The sequence below is a fragment of the Labrus mixtus genome, chromosome 21 (genome assembly GCF_963584025.1).
Source record: "Labrus mixtus chromosome 21, fLabMix1.1, whole genome shotgun sequence".
Classification (NCBI taxonomy): Eukaryota; Metazoa; Chordata; class Actinopteri; order Labriformes; family Labridae; genus Labrus; species Labrus mixtus.
This window is the reverse complement of record NC_083632.1, coordinates 8,584,771-8,606,693: the sequence shown is the minus strand read 5'-3', so window position 1 is coordinate 8,606,693 and position 21,923 is coordinate 8,584,771. Positions and strand designations below refer to the sequence as shown.

Sequence of the window (21,923 nt, the reverse complement as noted above, 5' to 3'; positions counted from 1 at the left end):
AGGAAATGAAAGACATAAGCACGTGTCGCAGGCACAGTATGTTCAGGGGAGGATGTTGTGAATGAAGAGTCCACAGCAAAGTTCTGGGGTTGAGGCGGGGCGGGGGGGGGAGGTAGTTCCCTTTTTCATATGCAAAGATTCTGAGCCAAAGTTAAAGTCTTCAGTACAAAAAAAATAACTGTCATGAATGTTCAAGAACATTGAGAACACTACTTGTAAAATGGATTCCTAGAAGGTGTGCGGTAAAACTTTTGAACTCCTAAAAAAAAAAAAGGGACATTTAAGCTCCAACTAGGGGTGTGTCTTACAGTGTCCAGGGCCGCCCTAAGACATTTTTTACTCAGAAAAGTACATTCTGTACAGTCCCAGCCCTCATTTGTTTGAAAACAATAAGCCGCTGAGCAAAACATCACAGATCTGCACATCTCCTTGTTGTCAACATACAAGAGTAATGTCACGTACACCGCCACATCATCAAGTTTCAAAATGTGCCAGAAAAAAACTGTTCACTCTGAAGAACAGCTGATACTTCACAAACAAACAAACAAGTCGTAGGTCTTGCAAAGCAAACATACACAAGCCAAGGAATGTCCAAGTATGACTTTATTTACAAGCTCCCTTTGTTGTGCTGGAGCAAACAGAGATGAGGACTCACTAAGGAGAGGGGAGAGAGAGCGAGCAGGCAGGAGTTTTTCAGATTTATGAGTTACAAAGCAGCCATGAGGAAACACAATACCTCACTTCAAGGGATTTATTACACAACATAAATGTTTTCTCCCCTAACACTGAGAACAGCTTTGGCTGGAAAAACAACCTAACCTTCCAGCATAAATCAGATGGAAAAAAAAAACATACCAAGAACTTGCAGAAAAAAACTTTGATATGTTTACAATTATTACAAACAAAGATTTTTACTGAGAGGTGTTTTAGTTATTTTATTTTGGGTAAACAAGACGTGTTTAAAAAGAAAGCAATGCTCAGACTATTGCGAAAGTGATCTCACATTCAGTATTTCCAGATATAAAGAATCTGAAATAGAATAAAACCAAACAAATGAATATAGCTATACACTAAAATAAACCACCTCCTTCTATTTGGCTTCTTTATTTTCTGAAGGCACCTGATAGCTGTATTCAAGACGGTGTAAATCCTAATAGCTGCTCAATAGGTTTATACCGCCACTCGTCTGCTTCTAGCTCCTCCACCAAGCTCGCAAGTTTCTCCATTCGAGACACTTGCTGATCTGGAAAAGGTACAAAAGTGATACTCTATTAGGGTAAGGAATTTTCATGGATCACACAAAGAAAACAGCATGTACAGCATTCCTTTCATAAACAGTAAACTGACTTACCATGTTTAACTTGTTTTAGTGTGGAGGCAACTTGGTAGCTGAAAACAGACTCACATAAAAATCGGTCTGAGCCATCTAGAAAGAAACAGAAAAAAGTCAAGATTAGAGAGATATAATTGTGCCTTTTGTGTTCATTACACTAAACAGACAATTTTATAATAGAGCATTCAAACTACTCCTGAAAGAGGACTTCGAGTTGAATGTTGTGCAATTTTCAGTTGTTGTTACATAAAAACAGCCTTCAGCGCTGCCAGACCTTTAGTAACACGACAGTCCTATTCATCAGTGTGTTTGTTGCTTTTAAACTTGCAGCACTCTGCACTTTTATCAAACCGAACCGCATTAATTAGAACACTTTCAAACAGACAAGACACAAGAGAGGGAGTGAGAGTACAGAGCAAGATGGCCTTGGTCCCACACATACATCCCACGTGGAGAGAGGTATTGAAGTGCTATAGAATAAAGAGGGGGGGCAAGAATCTGCCTGGAGATAACTTCACTAAAAGCGGAACATAAAAAACCTTTAGATGTTCCAAACCATGCCCTACTACATATCAAAACTACTACAATCACTACTTCTACTAGTTACAATACTTTGTGAGATAAATTAGCCTGTTTGGATTGGCCTAATCTTGCCAAGTCTAGGTGTGAGTACGGCCAGCATTAAGCGTATTATCAGGGCCAATTTAGTCATTTACATTTGACTGTTTTTGGACCTTGTTATCTTTTAACAAAAGTACTTATATGCCATAATCAAGACCTCTGGAGTATGACTGCATAATAATGAGTGTTTCTTGTTCATGCTGTGCCAGACTGCATGTCGCAACACTTCACATTCATCATGTTATGCTAGGCAGCAGCAAATTTTACATCTAAAATATTCAAATGTATAAAAGTGGAAATGCAATGACTCTTGTCTGTATACAATAAATTTATCTTTGGAGTGACTCTGACTTTAATTTCAAAGGGTTTTTCGCAAAGCTCTTGCAAACCACCGTGAAGAGCTTGTAGAGCAATTTGTAGAGCAATCACTGCTCCAGAAGATGGTCACATGCCAAGCTTTAGAAAACCTGGGAAGTTGGGTGACAGTCGCTCAGTCTGTAGGGATTTGGGTTGGGAACCGGAGGGTCGCCGGTTCAAGTCCCAGTGCGGACCAAATCTGAAAGTTGGTCTGGTAGCTGGTAGCCAGATCACTATTAAGTAAATCTTAATATTTTTGTTTTGTCTCTAGCTTTCACAGAGGCAGAATCTACAAATATGCAGTCTTCTACTACACAACACTGTTGATTTTTACTGTTTCTCAATCAGTTGGGAAAAAAGGAAACCAGTAGTGATATTTTACATGAAAACATTGATCAGTTGTTTCAAGAAACTAAGATCATTGAAGAGGAAATTATCCTAGAAGGAAGGAATAGTAGGGTTAAACAACTTTTCTGGTGTCATGAATTAATCAATAATAATAATTATTTTTTTCCCTCATAAAAGAGACAGTAAGGAACCTGTTTATTTCTTCAAAACTCTTCAGACTTCTTCAGCTTAGCTCAGAGAACTGAATAAAGCCTTCAATGAACATGCCTCAAATGTGAGATCCAACAGTAACTGAAGGGCACAAAGTCACTGGGACTGACGCAGCTATCTACATCACCCATCGCTTTCTTCAGTGTAAGGCAAGGCAAGTTTATTTATATAGCACATTTCAACAACAAGGCAATTCAAAGTGCTTCACACAAGACATCAAAAGCATCATGACAGAGGAAAGAAAAGAAACATTAAAATAGAACATGAAAAAAAAATAATCACTGGATTTTATTAAATCTGAACATATGTTCAAATAAAAAGAATTCAAATGAAATTAATTGAAATAAATAAATAAAAAATATAAAAAGAGTTAAAAGTTACAGTTAAAATTAAAAATCTTATTAAAATTGTTTAATGAAAGGCAGCTGTAAACAGGTGTGTCTTCAACCTCGATTTAAAAGAGCTGAGAGTTTCAGCAGACCTGCAGTTTTCTGGGAGTTTGTTCCAGATATAAGGAGCATAGAAACTGAACGCTGCTTCTCCGTGTTGAGTTCTGACTGTGGGGACAGAGAGCAGACCTGTCCCAGACGACCTGAGAGGTCTGGATGGTTCGTAATTAATCAGGAGGTCACTAATGTATTTTGGCCCTAAACCATTAAGCGCTTTATAAACCAGCAGCAGGATTTTAAAGTCTACTCTCTGACAGACTGGGAGCCAGTGTAAGGACCTCCGAACTGGACTGATGTGATCCATTTTCTTGGTTTTGGTGAGGACTCTAGCAGCAGCGTTCTGGATCAGCTGCAGTTGTCTGACTGATTTTTTTAGGTATACCTGTAAAGACACTGTTACAGTCATCAAGACGACTGAAGATAAAAGCATGGACAAGTTTTTCCAGGTCCTGCTGGGACATAAGTCCTCCAATTCTTGATATGTTCTTCAGGTGATAGTAGGCTGACTTTGTAATTGTAAATGGTAAATGGTAAATGGACTTGAGCTTCTATAGCGCTTTTCTAGTCTTCCCAACTACTCAAAGCGCTTTTACACCGCAGGTCACACCCACCCATTCATATCGCTATGTAGTATCATCCATCAGAAGTAACTAATCCCATTCATACACCACCACTGAAGCAGCGGGAGCAATTCAGGGTTAAGTGTCTTGCCCAAGGACACATCGGACATGTTGCCCAGCTGGGGATCGAACCCTCGACCTTCCGACCTACCAACTGAGCCACACTGAGCCGCCCATAATTGTCTTAATGTGGCTTTTTTACCTACTGCAATTGCACTTTATAACGACTCCCCTTTAAGTAAGGACAGAAGACATTTAAACTTTTAAACTTTAGCCTGAGTTTCATATATCATATATCAAACTGTATTGTGGGCTCATGTTTTTTTGTATGGGTGGATATGTATGTATATATGTGTTGTGTTGTGTGTTTGTATATATGTGTTGTGTTGTGTGTTTGTATATATGTTGTGTTGTGTGTTTGTATATATGTGTTGTGTGTTTGTATGTATGTATGTGTTGTGTTGTGTGTATGTATGTATGTATATATGTGTTGTGTTGTGTGTATGTATGTATGTATATATGTGTTGTGTTGTGTGTTTGTATATATGTGTTGTGTTTGTATATATGTGTTGTGTTGTGTGTTTGTATATATGTTGTGTTGTGTGTTTGTATATATGTGTTGTGTTGTGTGTTTGTATATATGTGTTGTGTTGTGTGTATGTATATATGTGTTGTGTTGTGTCTTTGTATATATGTGTTGTGTTGTGTGTATGTATATATGTGTTGTGTGTTTGTATATATGTGTTGTGTTGTGTGTTTGTATATATGTGCTGTGTGTATGTATATATGTGTTGTGTTGTGTGTTTGTATGTATGCTGGCTGCTGGAACACCTAAATTTCCCTGCTGGGATGAATAAAGTATATCTTATCTTATCTTTAAAGTTGAGGTTTTAAATCTTACTGATTAAACAATTTCATGAAAACAGATGCCTTAGTGTTAAATCTCACCTTCCATCATTTCTCCTGCGCCTTTAGGATACGTGTAAAGCACCTTTCTTGGAGGGATGAGCTCCGAGGCACTGAACCCAGATCCAGTGACCGAGCTGCCGCTGACTCCTCCCGCAGAAGAGGACGAAGAAGACGCAGCCATCGCCGTGGTAAACTTTTAAAAAAAACAACACACACACACACACACACACACACACACACACACACACACACACACACACACACACACACACACACACACACACACACACACACACACACACACACACACACACACACACACACACACACACACACAAAAAAACGACAAATCACTGTTATTCTTAACGTAATATGGTAAGATAAACAATACAGGACTGTTGGGTCCTGGCAAAACCAGCTCATGAAAACAAACGATAGCAGATTTTGTTCTCATATCAACTGCTAGGTGGTTAGCAATAAAGCTAACTCTCCGTCTGACACCAACATAGGCAACTATTAACATTTACATTTAAACGTGAATAGACACAACATCGATAAAATTAAGCTCTTAAAAAACATAATTTACCGTCTACTTCAAAGTCAATCGGAAACGATTTTTTTTTTCTACTGCTGCTGCTGTTTGTTTAGATGTTTCGACACTAGTTTTACGACAGAGGTGTACTTTTACGTTTAAAGCGCTTTGCATTTTAACAGCAGATCTCAAACCACATGGATGGCCCGTTTTTTTAATGAAGTTACCGTGTATGTTCGTTTGTAGATCTGCGAAAACATTAACAGCAGCTTCTGCGCACCGTAAAGCAAGAAAATCAACACATTGAGTTTAGTCAGGTAACTAACGCCAGCTTGTGGAAAAAAAGGTGTTTCAAAAGCTACTTCAGCTTATTTAACAACTTCTTAAAACATTCCTTTTAAGTTGTTAGGTTAGCTTCCTTACATTATGGAGGTTTTACGTCCACCTCTTATAAATATAGACGGAAGAATATACAGAAGGAATATCACAAAGGATGAACACTATGAGGAAGAAGAGGAAGATTTTTCTTACATGGGACCACCAGGTTGGTGGGAATGTTTGTGACACCTCAGACTGAGTTGACAGTCCCTAAAAGTTAAACCAATATGTTGTTATATGTGTTTGGTTACCATTTTTTTAGAGAGTGAAGATGTTGCAGAAGATGAATCCTGTGACACCACCTGCATTGAACAGACTGATAAAGGATACCGCTGTGCCATTGATGTCCCAAGTGTGCTTTACAAGTAAGCTTAAAAAACTGATCCCTAATTTCTCCGCCTTGAAAAGCACAAAATGGTTTGTTTTAGTAGGATAATGTGTGTTTTTGTTTCCCTCCTGTTTCTACAGATACATCATTGGGAAAAAAGGAGAGACACGCAGACGTCTAGAGTTCGACACAAAGACGTCCATCAGCATCCCAAAGCAAGGAGTGGAAGGACAGATCGGTGAGGATCAAGAAACTCTCAATACAAGTTAAAGACCACTCGCTTGATCAAAATAATTACTCTCGTCTTCTTTTATTTGACTCAAAGTCATCACAGGCTCCCACAAAGCTGCAGTCTCGTCTGCAGTCACGAGAGTCGAGGTCCTTGTGGAGAGCTTCCGGAAAAAGCAGCCTTTCACACACTTCTTGTCGTTCCCCCTGAACGACGCAAAAGTTCAAGAAGGATTCCTGACTTTTAAAGAGGAGGCGTTGAAGCAGTGTTCACAGGTACCGTATAGAGGGCGGTGTGAATAAGAAGGGTGACGACGAGGGGCAAGACGTAGACATTCATTCAACCTTTTTTTTTTATTTTTTATCCTCAGTAGTTTCTGTGTTTTCAATCTTTTTCGCAGGATCACGGGGTAGATGGAAGCATCTTTCAGAACCCTGCAAAGCTTCACCTGACGGTCGGCACCCTGGCACTGTTAAATGACATGGAAGTGAGGAAAGCGTGTGAGCATCTCCAAGAGTGTCAAAACTTCATCAGGTAGGGGCCAATCGAGATTATTGTTTTATATTCTTTAGTGTATAACTACAAAATAAAAGAAAACTGTTATTATACGGACAACTCTATACATTCCTGCTTTAAGTATGAAATGTCTGAAGCAAACAACACATTTATGGAAACCTTGTTGCACTGGATGTTCCTTCATTATTATGAGAATGGGAATCGCAATTTATTTCTAAATTATTCAGTATTCACTGTCCTGTTGTTTAAGTACATATAGCACATCAGATCCACAGAAGAAAATAGTCCCCAGCAAACACAATGTTGACTCCTATTTACTTTAAAATACAGGCTCCAGCTGTTTTAATAAACCATGCCACTTAAAATGAAATGAAACTATGTGTTGTGACCTAGTTGTTAAGATGTCTTCTTCTGCAGTAATAAATCGGCTCAGTGTTATTGATAGTTAAGTTGGAAAATATGTCGAGAAAAGAGACACTTTTAATGGGCTATTTGTTGAACAGTTGCTCAAATAAAATACAAAGCATTTTTTAGTAAGTCCAGTTTGATGTCTAACGGCACAAATGGAGTCAACGGAAAGTGAAATCTTTATTTTAAGATTGATGTGGCAATTGAGAAGCTGCTGTCTTGATTTTGCCGTCGGTCCGTCAGGGACATCACAGAGGGAAAATCTCTGCCATTGGCGGTGAAGGGGATAGAGTACATGAATGATGATCCAGCCACGGTGGATGTGCTGTATGCTAAAGTCAACGTGAAAGATGGATCTGACAGGTAAGTGGATCAATTACAAACCCAGTGAGAAATTAAATAGATTTACAAAGGTGACACCTCAAAATTTAGAATTTTTTATTCTACTTGAATTTTTTTTTTTTTTTAAATCATGCTACTTATTAGGTTGCAGGTGATTGCTGACCGGCTGGTTGAGCATTTTGTCTCAGCAGGGCTGATGGTTAGAGAGTGGGACAGAGTGAAGCTGCACGGCACTGTGATGAACACTCTGTTCAGGAAGGACTCCACAGGTAACGAATGACATGATGACAGTACCCCGGGTACTGTATAAATGGGCCCTTAACGCTTTTTAAAAAAAAGTTCAACTTCACAATTTGAGCAGTTTTCCTAAGAGTCTTTAAGCTGTGAGGAACAGAGTGCTGTCAAGAATATGAGAGAATATTACATCATCCCTTCCCCTGTCCAATGTGGAAATCATTTTAGTCTTTTGCCAAATCAAAATGAGATGATTTAAAAAAATTAAACATTTTTTAAAAAAGACCTGTGAGAAAAAAACAACAATGTGCAATGTAACAGTTTGCATCTATCTGTAGAATTCATAGACTTGGACATAGTCTCAGGGACGTTGCCCATTGGTTTCTGAAGAGGCTTTTTGAAGCCCAATGATGGTGGCCGCCTTATTTGAAATGCTATCTCTACCTAACTTTCGCTCTGTTTAGTAACAGAAAAAGAGCTGGAGTTGAGGCGCTGCCTAAATCCTCTTGGCAAACGGCCAAAAGCCCCCGTCTATCATTCAAATCAGCTACAACCCTAATCATGTATAACTCTTAGCCTTGATATGGATGAGTTCTACCAAATATAAAGAAACAAGCTGTAAAGAACATAACTATTTTTGAACTAGGCTGTAAACATGTTCACTTCTGCTGTAAAAATGGGCGTTTTAATTTGAGCTCTAATTGGGATTTTGGAGCCGGCACCAAAGGGACACTTGAGGAAATGCAGTGTTTTGCACTACTGCATTGCCTTCAATTCATCTACACCAGAGATTGCTGCTTTGTGTCATTAGCAACCTCACGTTCAACTGGTCGGCACGTGTAAACTTTTCTCTCTGCTGGGAGTCGATTTTGCTCTCAGAGAATACTCTCAGGGCAGATTAAGTTATAGGACGCTTCTCATTGCAACTAATTTAACTCTTTGGTATGAAGCACCCATCTATCCTGGTGAAAACAGAGCCAGCTTCATGAAAACTCTGACTTTAGGCTCAACAAATAAAGCTCAAAAAAAAAAAAAAAACAGTGCTGCTCCTGTTGCTTCTATAAAAAAACAACTTTATCGACCTGCTCTGATCACATCGGCAGCTCCTGCCCTCCACATGTTTACCAATGTCCCCTCATTATCTCTTGGCTCGGACCTGGGCTGCATTGACGACAAACAGAATCTTGAACAATTACAACAACAAATTCCTGATGATAGACATCAGGCAGCTCGCTCTCTGTTTGGCCTCATCTTTGTTTACGTGCACCCAGCACCGTGTTTTCCAAGTACCCTGACAATGGCCTCATTCATTTTGGCCATGGATTAGGTCCAGCCCCAGTTCTCAAATGTGCATTCGGCTGACCAACAACACCGCACAAAGGAGTGGCCGTGTCACTGCTCACAGTGTTTGCCAACATGCAGACAAATCCGATTAAAATCAGTGTTTTTCATCTCTGTTTCACAAACGGGTTTCACAAAGTAGATGACCTTGATTGTCACCTTACTTTTGCCAGCTGACGCAGCAGTGGGCATGTTTATGTGATCATGAGATAGCATATCTGTATTTCAGCGTTCTGAATGACATTGTTCTGCTTTTCATTGGCAGTTGAAGACACAGGTGGAACAGGAAGACAAATCATGAGTGAAAGGGAGGCTTTTGATGCCAGAAATGTACTGAAGGTGAGTGGAAAAATACTCCCACATGCCCTTAAAAATACTCCTGAATCACAAGTATCCAGGCTCGATGTCAATACTGGATAAAGAATACATAAGAGGAATTTGAAATAGTCATGTTACATATATCATAGTTGTAGGCCAAAGGGTATAAAAGCACATAGAGGTAGGACCCAGTTGTACACATTGATTGCAGAAACTTTTTAACACCAATTCCTTTATTATGTTTGGCTAAATTTGAAAACATCCCTTTTGTGAAGTGTTGTGAGTGGTGATAAATCTCTGCAATAGGCTCTCTTCAGGCCAATGAAACAACATTACACTATAACAGCATGCAAAAACTCTGCATATTCAAAGTACTTGCATGTTCAGGTTTTTCAACTGTGGTTGACATTTCCTCTGCATTTCAAGTCCTGGTGGGATTCAAGAGCTTTCAAATTAATTAAAAGGTCTTAAAATGGAGAGCTTTAGGGCTTTGGGGGTGGCACACTCTGATTCCACTTTAGCGTGCACGGAGGACAGTCGGGTTAATTTCTGCTGCTGACTCACTCAGACCCCGCCAGGTTTCATGAAATCAAGCTGCGACTGAATGATTCTGTTCCCAGAGCAGCTGTGATATGTAATTAGACCCTCTTGATCTACTTACTGGCCAGTTATGCATGGCCCAATTTCACATCACAAACAGGTTTAGTACACCAGGACCCTGCAACAGACGGCTTTACATGTAGACCGTTATATTATGTTGTTATCGTCAGCTAATTTCTGAACATTCAAGACTTTTTTTCCAAAATGTAATTTACATTTGAGATCAACTGTTGAAAAGGAGGGCTGCACGGTGTTAGCGCTGTTGCCTCAAGGAGGTTCCTGGTTCAAATCCCTGTCTGACAGGGCCTCTCTGTGTGGAGTTTGCATATTCTCCAAGTGCACGCGTAGGTTCTCTCCTGGTTTCCCAGCTTCCTCCCACAGTCCAAAGACATGCTTGTTAGTTTAATTGGTGACTCTACATTGCCCATAGGTGTGAATGTGAGTGTGGCTGGTTGTCTTGTCTCTCTCTATGTCAGCCTTGTGATTGACTCACGAACAGTCCAGGGTGTACCCCGCCTCTCGTCCATTGACAGCTGGGATCGGCTCCAGCTCCCTGCAACGGGAAAAACAGTATAGATAATGGATGGATGGTTAAAAGAAACACTGTTTAAATTAAAGCAAACAAATATAAAAGGTAATAAAGAACAATCTGCAATTAATATATAGAGCAAATATCTTATTAGAATATGAATTGAACCCAATGTTGAGGGCAAGAATAAACCCGCACAGCTCAAAAATAGTGTTTTTATTAACTTACTTATTCACTTATTTATTTTAAATACAGTCAGACTTTAAAATCTTCCAGGTGCAGTTTCATCTGATATCAGTCAATAAAAAAACTTCTAAATTCATCCGCTCTGGCTTAGACAAAGTCTTTGTTTGAAAAATAAAGTCCTTGATTTTTTTTAGCCCTGGCAAATTACAGGAGACTTCTGTAACCATAGTAACACAGTGTTTGTAATTGTCAGCAAATTGTCTTTCCTCTGTAGAGTCTAACATGAAGGAGCACACTTTTCTGAATCAATTCCAGGTTGAGTTGCCTTGAAATTGGAAACATGACATGCCTTAAATTAAAAAAAAAAATTATTTATATGGTGGAGTTTTGTACTTTTTGATTTTTATTTCATTATTTATTACGTGTTGTTTTCATGACAGAAATTCGGAGCTTATCACTTTGGAGACTTTGAGCTGAATGCTGTCCTGCTGTCTCAGAGATATTCCACTGATTGTACGGGCTACTACTCGTCTGCAGGCAGCATCAACCTCTCATGAGCTCATCGCTGCACATACTGAGGTAAGAAGTTCATCGTGAAGAGTTTTAAGTTTGTAGTGCCTTGAAAGCCGTGTCCAGTAGAGGGCAGCAGAGGGTCGTTTAAGTCTTGCAGGTGACTTGTTCCGTCTGTGTCTGTAGCAATTACTTTGTTTTTCTCAAATCCTCTGGGTACTGCCAAAGCAAAAAAAAAAAACGATCAGAGTGAAAAATGATTAGAATTATGAAACGTGCATGCATAATCACTTTGGAGTGCTCGAGGCAGGCAGGTTTCTGTTTGTGTCTTTCAGTCTCCAGAGAAGTTGTTCTCTACGGGGAGTCCAACAACATCAGAGTTAATGACACTGAATATTTTAATAGAACGGAGAGAAAAAAAAGAGAAAGACTTTCCTCATTATTGTCTTTGCAAATTTGGGGATTATTAATTCCAATAAGAAATGATCAGAAGAAAAGTGTTAGACAGCAATGCTCCTTTCTTCTTCCATTCTAGAGAAGGTCACACACTGAATCCAGTTGGATAGTTGAAGAAATGAAGTTGAATACGAGTTGGACTCAGGGTTTTAATCAGTGTTTGTTGGGGTAGCTGTTCAGTGTCATTACAGTGAAATGTAGGAAATATATTCGCTCGAGTAGTGTGCTTAAAATACAAATCATCTCATGTCTGGTACAGACGAGTCGTATCAAGTCATACTTAACAGCCGATATTTTGACATCAAATTTGAACGCCTGTTCTAAGTCACTGTCCCTCCTCTTTTTAATTGATGGTGACAATGCACCTGTAAGCTGGTTTGTCAAGTGGGAAAATTACAATTAAGAAGACCACTCCTCCTTTGTTTACATTTTCAGTGAGAACCAGCCTGTATACAATATTTCAGGGAAAGAAATAACTTGGCTTCGTCTTCTCTAACCCTCAAACCCACAATGAGCTGGCTCTTGGAATGAAATGGAACCAGTAATTGCCACTTGTTCTCATGCAGCATTTCTGGGCTCCTTCCACTTGAGTCTCACCATTTGATTCTTCTTTTTTTACTCCACTACGTCGACTGTATGACTATACTTTTACTTTGCAGATGAAGATTTTGATGCCAAACACATGATCCATTCATTGTTTGATGTTTAGTTAAAGATTAAACAGCCCAACCTTCGATAGAGAAGTTAGTATTAGCTCCACCTCAATCAAATACATAACTGAAAGCTGCTTATACATGGCTGCAAATTGAAGATTCCTCAACAACAACAAAACCTAGTAAATGCAAAATGATATTTGAGTACTTATTTTCTGGCAATAGTTTTATACAAATATTTTCTGACACCAGGACTACTGCTACATCCCTTACCTTGCTCTTAGTGATGGGTCTGATTATGTTTTCCACCACTAACATTAACTTTGTGTCTACTGGTAAATAACATCCATCACAGTGCTACTCTCTATAAAATTAAGGAAATGGTTCGCTGCAAAGCTTCTTTTATTCCCTAAATGACCTAGCCATTCTTATAACTTTAGTCCAGTCATACAGGAAGTCAGTATTAATGGCAGGTTGTGAATAATTTAAGCCTTTCTGTGTCGTCTCACCTGTCGACCATAATAGCTGAAATAGCTGAAATAGCTCTTCAAGGTTTTCTCAGCATTTTTTCCACCAAAAACTCTGAATTTAACATTTTAGGTTTTAGCTAATATTAAAGTCCCTGTGAGGATTTTTGAATGAATAAAGATGCTCCAATGTGACCAAAACAAAATGGGACAGTTAGTTATAAGATGAACCTTTTCTATATGTTAATAAATAACGTTTTTTTTTATTTTACCAGTAATTGGAAAAAACTGCCAGGGGTAGGTGTCAGACGAAGTTACAGCACGCTACAGAAACAGCCTTTGTTTACTTTGACCACAGCAAATATTCCCAATGAGTGATGTATTTGACAGTTGAAAGAAAACACGATGAAATTACTTGTCAAAAAACACAACTTACAAAAGTAAAGGACAAGATGGCATACAGCTGAGACGTGCTGCTTTGTCCACAGGGGGCGCCAAAATCAACAGGAACCAAAAGTTCTTCACAGGAGCTTTAAGAAGAATAGTTTTTTTTAAATAAGCTTTAATTTTTTTTTAAACATTCTGGTTGAGTTTCACTTTGATCTGGTCTCAATCACTAACTCCTGCAAGTCAAAAAAACACTTTTCCCCGTTTCCTTTCATCTCGCTGCCTCATGAATGTGTTAATGCGTCACTGACATGATTTATTACACAAGTCTGAGTTTTTTTCAATCTTTTTTATCCGTGCCCTTCCCACACCGAGGACAACCTTGCTCCCACTCCCGTCTGTCGAGTGTGCCTGTTAACACAGACATTGGACGCAGAGCCTCGGTCACTTGATCTTGCCGTCAGAGCTATTTTCTTTTTTTTCAGCGCTCTTGTCAGCTGGCTGTGCTCTCTGCTTGGCATGCAGGAGGGTGATCTCAGAGTGGCCAAAAGTTACAATGATGCAAACTGAGGCGGTTTCTGTTTGTCAGCTCTGCCATCCTGTGCTGTCCACCCTCCCATTTCAGCAGTGGTGTGACTTCTTTTTTCTTTTTTCTTTTTTCTCCCTGTCCTCCTGGAGCCATGTCAACAGACGCCATTAGTCAGGGAGATGCAAATTTTCATCAACGAGCCAGCTGAGGTGTCCGTTCATCGACTGTGACACTTTCTGGCCATGAAATGTATGTTTTCTGGGACCTAATTAGCGACTCCGTGCCGCTTGTTACTGGGTCAGGAGTACACTTTATGCATAAACCACTTGCAGGTAACTCATCAGTGAGGATTCTGGGAATTGTAAATAGAGAGCAGACAGAGAGAGAGACAGTGAGAGAAGGGGAGAGGGAGAAGGTGATTTGCAAGTTAATGAATTCATGGAGACTGTGCATCCTTGTTTTTCTGGCAGGGACATGATTAAGGATGCGTTAGGCAGATGTCCTCAGTAATGATGATACTGAAAACCCACGTCATCCTCAGACTCACGCTGGAGACATATGTAATTTGTAAGCACATTTCAAGGAAAGATGTTTGGACTACATGTTGATTTAAAATACCTCTGTGTGTATTTTGTTTCAAAGGTCAGGAACTTATTGGACCAGACTGCTTAATTCTCGAGTATCGACCATGGATAGATTGTTTCTCTATATGAACAATTGCTTAGTCACAAATGTTAATCAGAAAATGTTTAAAATGGCTGACATTTAAGTCCGTAATTGAGCATTTAGCAGCAGTACACAAACATTTAAGATGTGGTTTAAAAAAAAAAAATCACTTGCTAGCCTCTATATTTTACTGTTTTAATTGTATATTCACATACACCATTAAAAAACTTGTATGTACTTAAAGGTCACTTATTATGCAAAATACACTTCACCATGTTTTTCTAAAACTAATAAATTGTATGTGTCCCTAGCCTGTTTATTAGAGAAGTCCATCCTCTTCATCATTTGCCTGCTCCACTTTTCAGAAAATGTGTGCTCAAACAGGCCTTTTGGTGACTTCCCTTCATGACATCACAAAGGGCAGTAACCCCTCCCCCACATGGGTGACACTCATACAGCTGGGTGGTTTTTCTGCCCTCTGAGTCTGCCTTCTCAACGTAAACAATAGGACATGGTGCAAGAAAGCCCAAGCCACCTAAGCCCTTCCAGAGGGGCGTGGTCAAACACAGCTCATTTACATTTAAAGCTACAGACACAGAAACAGCCTGATCTGAGCAGGGTTGAAATAGAGGGGTTTTGCAAACTTTGCAAACTTGTTTTGGGGAGCTTTGAGACTTTTTGAAATTTCTTGAAATGGAGGCTAATATCTGACCTTTAAAGAAAACTTTACAGTGCTACAGACCTACTTATTATGTTTACCTACTGCTTATGAGTGAAGATCCCAACATTACATTTTGAAATTACATTTTGAAATTACATTTTCAAACCCCAAAATATTTTCATTTCCAAAAGATATGAACTCAAAAAAGTTCCAAAAATTAAATTTTCATGTATAAAGATAAAAAAACAACTCAAAGATGTTTACTTTTACTGAGATGTAAAACAAGGAAGGGTGATCAAAAAACACAAGCACATTTTATTTAAAAAGATATTTAAGATAAATGAACAAAACACCAAAGATATTTAGTTTATTCTGATAAATAAAAATAAACACAGAGCGACAGATATATTTCATTGACAAAGTAAAGCAATCAAAGCCGAAGGTTAAATGTCTCATAAAAGCACAACATGCAAATATCAAAGGACAAAAAACAGATAAAAGTCACCATGAACACAAAGACATTCAATTTACGGAGATATTAAACATACTTTTACAATTTAGAAGATGAAACAAGCATTCTTTTCCAGATGTGGTTGATACATGACTTAAACAATAATTTCAGGGAACAATAATGTATTTCATCACATTAAATGCATAATCAGAAAATAAAAACACAAACCACTTGTGAGAGTATTTGTTTAATTTGTTAATGCTTTGTATTGACTCATTTAACAGCCACATGGCTCCCTGTGTGTGTGTGTGTGTGTGTGTGTGTGTGTGGGTTGAGTTTGCTTGCGCACGGCTCGACCGACAGTCATATATTTTTGTATCCCTGCCACATCTCTCACTCTAATTAGTCAGCTCTCTGCTTCCTGTTGAGGGAACTTCCAAAGTGACCCTTGAGAATTTCGAGACTAGCATGTGTCCCTTTCAATAGGCGGCATTAATGAGACCTCTGTGTCTGTTTTGTGTTTCCTCTGTGGATCTGCTCCTCATTGTCTGTGGATCTTAAGTGACGGAGGAGCTGGGTTTTTAATTAAAATGTTAAACAGCTTATTCGCCTTTGAGGCATGTGTGCGAGCACTTGTTTACATGCTCGGATGAGTCACGCAGATCGTATGTTTTAAAAGGCTGGTGCTGGTGCTTGGCTGGTGGTACTCACTGAAACCAAGCCATCACAATGTGATGTGAAATAACACTGACACGTTTATGTTCAATATACTGATTAGACAGAACAAAGAGTTTGATTTCCACACAGAGAGACGGTTAACACTCCTAAAAAAAAATACGGGGGCGCTGGTGACGCTCCTCCAAGCGGGCGGCACGGGTTTGAGTCCCACCTGTGGCTCCTTTCCCGCATGTCATTCCCCACTCTCTCTCTTCCTCATTTCCGCTGTCCTATCTCTCGAATAAAGCTAAAAAAAAGCGAAAAAATAAAATAAAAAAAAAACTACGCCCAACCTTAAAAGTTATGCAATTTTATAACATCCTTGCCAACTATAATCTCTAATCAAGATCTCTAACCCAGTATTGTTCAAGTGTCTTTCCAATTTGCATATTTAATTTGGTGCCAATTTTCACAGCAACCTTTTTAATGTAAAAGTTGTTTTACTTGTTTTAAGAGCAGATTTTCATCTTTTTTGTGCATATTTTAAAGTCTATTTGATATTCAGAACAGCACTATACAATTTTCTATAGCTTGAGTACAAATTAAGCTTCCATCTAAGGGAGCTATAATAAGCATCTGCATAGGGAAGGGGGAGAAAAAAACGGTGATGTTTGACAGAGGTGACCTTTTAATACAGTAGGTATGTTTGATTTGCATGCTCGGAGTAACTAATAACACACATGAAATCGATTGAGCTCTTAATTACTTAATAAGGTCACAGAGAGTTTTTACCAGTGTGTGCTGTAATGCACGAAAACTGCAAACGTAGATCAGGTTCATTAAACAGAGCAGAGCATAGAATATTTGAAACCACGTCCAATTAACTGAAAGGGTGAATTTGACAGCGAGGGAGCACTGAGATGACGTTTCTGTAGGTAGACTCCTGCTCCTCTTGTCGTGTTTACCTCCCTTAACAAGCTTGAATTCAAGATTTCCCTCCAAAGGTCTTTTGAGTGATCCAACATGTCATTCAACGAGAAGGTACGACCAATCTCCAGTGATCATTTAGCCAGTAAAACATATTTGAGAGCCTGTTAGCGACAGCTGGACAAACGCTAACGTTAGCATTAATCCACCAGCTATCTAGCTAAGGGCGCACCCACACTAGCAAAGTTCATATAAAACAAAGAGTGAGGTCTTTAACCTGCTCTTTTGTAAAGTGTCTTTTAAAAAAATGAATTGGTGCTATACAAATAAAGATTGGTTGATTGATTTACTCAGGTTCCTTTTTAAGGAATCGTAATCCTGGGACAAAGCAGTACGAAATAATAACAACATTTGAGCTTTCCAACTTGGGCGCGTGTCAGAGGAAAATGGCCGCCCTTGAATATGGTGACTTGTCTGAGAATTGCATGACAGTACCTCCCCGTCACTGTAGTCTGCTAGTTAAAGACAGAATAATGCCTGAAAGCTGCGGTGAAGCAGGATGAACTACCAACAGGGAAAACAACCCAGAACTAAGTTTTTTTTTTTGTTTTTTTTTGTTTTTTTTGAAATGATGAACCTTTATGGAGACAAAAGTGAACCAGGACGTGAGACATCAGCCATTTGAAGTATTGTCCTTTGTCAAAACAAACTGCAAAGGTTGACGCTAAGCTTTAAAATGTTTGGCTTTGATCTTTGTCAGTTTAAACTATATTATCTCACCTGGTGAATCCATCAAGTGGTTTAGTAGTCTGTTTTTTTAGGATCATATTCCTACATGCAGAAAATATTGAGTCTGTCAGAAAGTGTTTCTTCTCTGATAGACTAGGAGCACAATAATAATCTTTAACATACTAAAACCTTAAGTGTGTTTTAGGCAACACTTCATTCACATTTCAGCCCTTGGTTTCACCAATTGTTACCCTCTGCTGGCCGTCGTTTTCAGAGCGTGACTTGTTTGGACTCTGTGTGTTTATACACCTGCTGTGTTCAACTTTGGCATGAAATAAACTATCCACATTTCAAACTGGAAATCATTTTGTGGTGAAATATGTCAGCGCCTTACTTTGATAGTTCTCTTTATGTAGGACGTGACTCTCCAACTGAGCGTCACCACCGTTTGGATCTCACGCTGATCACTCTGTCACTAATGGGCACGAGCGGCCTTGACAGACAGTCAAGGCGAGAGTATTTGAAAATGTTTAATCTGTGTCTCCGGCGAGCAGGCAGGTGATCCCCGCTGCAGCTCTTTATCTTTCAAAGAGCCGAGTCTGGAGGCTGCCTGCAGCTGTCCACGTCTGTTTACTGCTGGAAGCATTCACACAAAGAAGAGAGGCACAAAGCGGAGTGTGTTTGAACAGCAGGTAGTCATTCTGAGCCGCTGTTTACCTTACATACCCCTCTGCTCAATACGAGCTCAAAATAGGCTTCAACAAATCTCTCCCTTCCAGATCAAATCTTTTAGCGTTTTCAACAATGGATCTACTGAGTATCAAACATATCGGTAACAACAACAGAAGCAGAAGGGGGAGGGGGGGGGGGGGGGTGTCGTGAAATTTCATGTTTTACTTGACTCAAAGTTGGAACATTTTCTATTACAAAGAACAGAAAAAAGCAACCAATCTCCAGTTAATGAGCTCAAACGAGTCAATGTTTTGCATTTCATTTAATTAACGACTGAAAAGATTCACCATTCATTTCAAATCTTTAGGGGCGCCCGGATTCAAATCTGACCTATGACTCATTTACCCCATGTCAACCATGCAAGTCAGACAAGTCGTGGGCTATAAAAGCCAAAACAGAAAGCTGAAAGAGGCTAAACTGCTCAATAGCGTACGTAAACAGATAATAAATGTGTGGAATCACCTTACGAGTGACTCCGGTTACACTAATCATCGAACCCATTCATTGTTAATATAAAAAATGGACTAATGCAGCATTAAATACAAAATCGTGACACAGGCTTATGATATATCAGACTTAATCCATTGGCGATTTCTTCCCTGTTCATTGACTAATTGGACACTCAAAGCTATCCATTCAGGTTGATATGCAGAAGCTGAGATTTTCTGCTCTCACTCCCTCCGTATTGGAAGCTATAAATTGTTAAACAAATCCTCCTTCTGACAGCTATTCAAATGTGTTATCCAGCCCCTCCAAAGTTGCTCAGTGTGAAATCCCTTCATGCAGCACAACAGAGCTGTTTCTTATTGGGAGGATGTAGAGTGAGACTGATGGGGAGTTGTGGTTCATAGTAGTTGGTATAAGCCTGATAAAGACGACTAAAATAAATCTTCCTGTGAGAGTGAAGATGTCAGGAGTTCAGAATGTTAGTCCGCTTCTGTCTATATTGTGGACATGTAATTGAAAAAGGTGCAGCCCTCTGATCCAGCCCTGCCTGCAGTGCACACCAGCAGCTACGCTACTTGAAAGGCAAACTGCTGTCAGACTACCCAGAAGTAACTTTGCACTTTTAATAGCTGTGTGACCCACTTTGAATCCAATTGAATTAGAGCCATACGCGTTTATAGCTGCTTCTTTTACAGCTGTAAGTCACAGGAGATTACTTATTAAATGCTTCCCGATGTGGTTAATTCTCCTCTCAACTTTCAAAATAACTGCTTTTGACGGTTCTCCCCCTTTCAAGGAACTGCTACTTGTTTTTCCAGCTCTGACAGCGGCAGCGCCTTCCACAGGCAGTAACTCACTCACAAACAACAAACTGTAGTGGCTGTCGTAGAAGAAACACAGATTTGCTTGTTTAAAATTGGATTTGTTAAAAACTAAAAATATAATAAAGGCAATAATAATGATTATGATTAGATTGTAGGGGTCTCTGAGTTCTGGTAATAATGAAGAACATACAAAAATAAAGTGTCACATGTAAGGTGAGGCAGCATTCTAAGCTAAACCACTGACATTATAAAAGACTGGTTTAACCACGTTTATTGTTTTTATTAGTGTTTCTTAAGTTTGTATTTCCTGTAATAACTGTTTTCATGAAGTTAACCGTTTATCAAGCGACACATTCTTAACACACGCATGTTTTAGCTTCTCAGATGTCAGCATGTGTTGCTTTATTTTATTTTAATAATCATAAAATGATCATATCTGGGGTTCAGGACAGTTCATTTGGCCAAACAAACAATCTGGCGATATCGACCAGCGTTCTGCAAACATTTTCATTTTCAGTTTATATATTAAATTAATTAAGAAAAATGTGGTCAGGTTAAAAAAAGACTGAACATTTGCCATATCCCACGCAATTCTAAAGACTTTGCCTCTGACTTTTAGATGTTTTGATTCAGATTTTTCACTTTAATATTTGATCAACTTTATAATTCATTAATTTATCAAATATTGATAAAAAAGGTGGAAGGGTGTCAGATAGCCTAGCAGTTAAGTGGCTCGTCCTATGTACAGAGGTTGTAGTCTGTGGGTTAGAATCCGACCATGCTCCTTTGCTGCTTGTCATCCCCCACTCTCTCCTCCTAGCTTGTTATTTTCTGTCTCTTATCAGTCGTCTGAAAAAACCCCAACTCAAACGAAGAGTCATCTAGTGCAGAATTGAGGTTCCATGGTGCTTTAAGGTATCACTATTGATCAACTCATTTTGTGTTTCAGGTCATCGTTGGAGAAGTCTTCAGTGTGGCTCGCTGAAGAAGAAGAAACACTTCAGAATCCAGTTTCCACCAAATAATGAACATGAATGGACAAAGTGTTGCTGCATCTTTGATCAATCATTTGCTGAAATCTGTTGGAAAACTAACATTTGATTTACTGATGTTTTGCTTCACGCTCACAGGAGTTTATTTAATCATTCTGTTTTAATCTGGCAAGAATAAATAAATGTGTAAAGCAGCCGACCGTGGCCTGTTGTGAATAATTGTTGTGAAGCAGAAACTCCCGATCCGTTTCTTACAGATGAGTTTCAGCATGTGAAAATATGTACAGCCATGATAAGAAACCGAGCACGTGTTGGGCATTATGAGCAGTTTGTAGGACGTAAAACCAATACGCTGTTTAAATTCATAAACCGCAAATATTTACAGATAAGCAACCCTTCATATCTTTCTTCTCACAGTCGTGTCTGATGTTATTTAAATGAAGCTTCCCGTCCCTGACTCCTCTTTATGTAAACTGAGTCTGCTTGGTGAAGTGGATAGATAATATTTATCAACATCTGCCTTGAGAGGAGCAGGAGGGAAACAGATGACATCAGTTAATCTCTTTACAATTAAAGGCACTCTTCCGCAGCCTGACTCTAAGATGTGTAACAGGTTGTGTGGCGCTGCTTTAGAAGAGGATGCACTTCATGTTTTTTTTTTCCTCTTGGATGTGTGTGTCTTTTAGTCAAATCCACTCAAAAAATGATTCCTGAGGCAATCACCAGAGGAGTTAGGTAACCTGAGGCAATATGTACACACTGAATATGGAAAAAAACTAAAATCAACTCAAGCATTAAAGCCAACTTAGTAGAAGTTCTGTTCTGTCTGCAAAACAAAACATGTGTCTTAAACAGTATGGTTATTGATGAGGCTAGGTTTCTCTATCTCGCCTGGTGATTTATTATTTTATTTGTTTAGTGATTAAAGGTCCAGAGCTGTGTCAAGTGAGAGCAGGAGAAACCGTCAGTCAGAGCTTGATTGGTGGGATTAAAAATTATGGAAATCAACTAGCATGTAACCAAGCAACAATCCTGAAAAACAGCAAC

General features: G+C 39.1%; 2 protein-coding genes across 2 annotated transcripts; one reads left to right on the top strand and one right to left on the bottom strand.

The window, feature by feature from the left end:
- Positions 1 to 585: 585 nt before the first annotated feature.
- On the bottom strand, positions 586 to 5,486 carry anapc16 (anaphase promoting complex subunit 16). The gene is made up of 4 exons (XM_061028308.1): positions 5,434 to 5,486; positions 4,887 to 5,040; positions 1,352 to 1,426; positions 586 to 1,243 (listed from the first exon to the last, which is right to left on the bottom strand). Exons 2-4 carry the CDS (start codon positions 5,026 to 5,028, stop codon positions 1,134 to 1,136), a joined length of 327 nt encoding a protein of 108 aa, XP_060884291.1. The 5' UTR covers positions 5,029 to 5,040; positions 5,434 to 5,486; the 3' UTR covers positions 586 to 1,133.
- Positions 5,487 to 5,684: 198 nt separating this feature from the next.
- Positions 5,685 to 21,073, top strand: ascc1 (activating signal cointegrator 1 complex subunit 1). Its single transcript, XM_061028158.1, has 10 exons — positions 5,685 to 5,923; positions 6,020 to 6,122; positions 6,226 to 6,323; positions 6,411 to 6,589; positions 6,715 to 6,848; positions 7,482 to 7,601; positions 7,725 to 7,849; positions 9,421 to 9,494; positions 11,229 to 11,367; positions 20,834 to 21,073. Exons 1-9 carry the CDS (start codon positions 5,806 to 5,808, stop codon positions 11,343 to 11,345), a joined length of 1,068 nt encoding a protein of 355 aa, XP_060884141.1. The 5' UTR covers positions 5,685 to 5,805; the 3' UTR covers positions 11,346 to 11,367; positions 20,834 to 21,073.
- The last annotated feature ends 850 nt before the right edge of the window (positions 21,074 to 21,923 follow it).

Coding starts and splice junctions, on each gene's coding strand:
- anapc16 (XM_061028308.1), bottom strand. CDS start 5,028: ATGGCTGCGTCTTCTTCGTCCTCTTCTGCGGGAGGAGTCAGCGGCAGC. Junction 1,427..4,886: donor CGCAGGAGAAATGATGGAAG/GTGAGATTTAAC, acceptor GTTTCTTTCTAG/ATGGCTCAGACCGATTTTTA. Junction 1,244..1,351: donor ACTAAAACAAGTTAAACATG/GTAAGTCAGTTT, acceptor TACCTTTTCCAG/ATCAGCAAGTGTCTCGAATG.
- ascc1 (XM_061028158.1), top strand. CDS start 5,806: ATGGAGGTTTTACGTCCACCTCTTATAAATATAGACGGAAGAATATAC. Junction 7,602..7,724: donor GTGAAAGATGGATCTGACAG/GTAAGTGGATCA, acceptor GCTACTTATTAG/GTTGCAGGTGATTGCTGACC. Junction 7,850..9,420: donor GTTCAGGAAGGACTCCACAG/GTAACGAATGAC, acceptor TTTCATTGGCAG/TTGAAGACACAGGTGGAACA.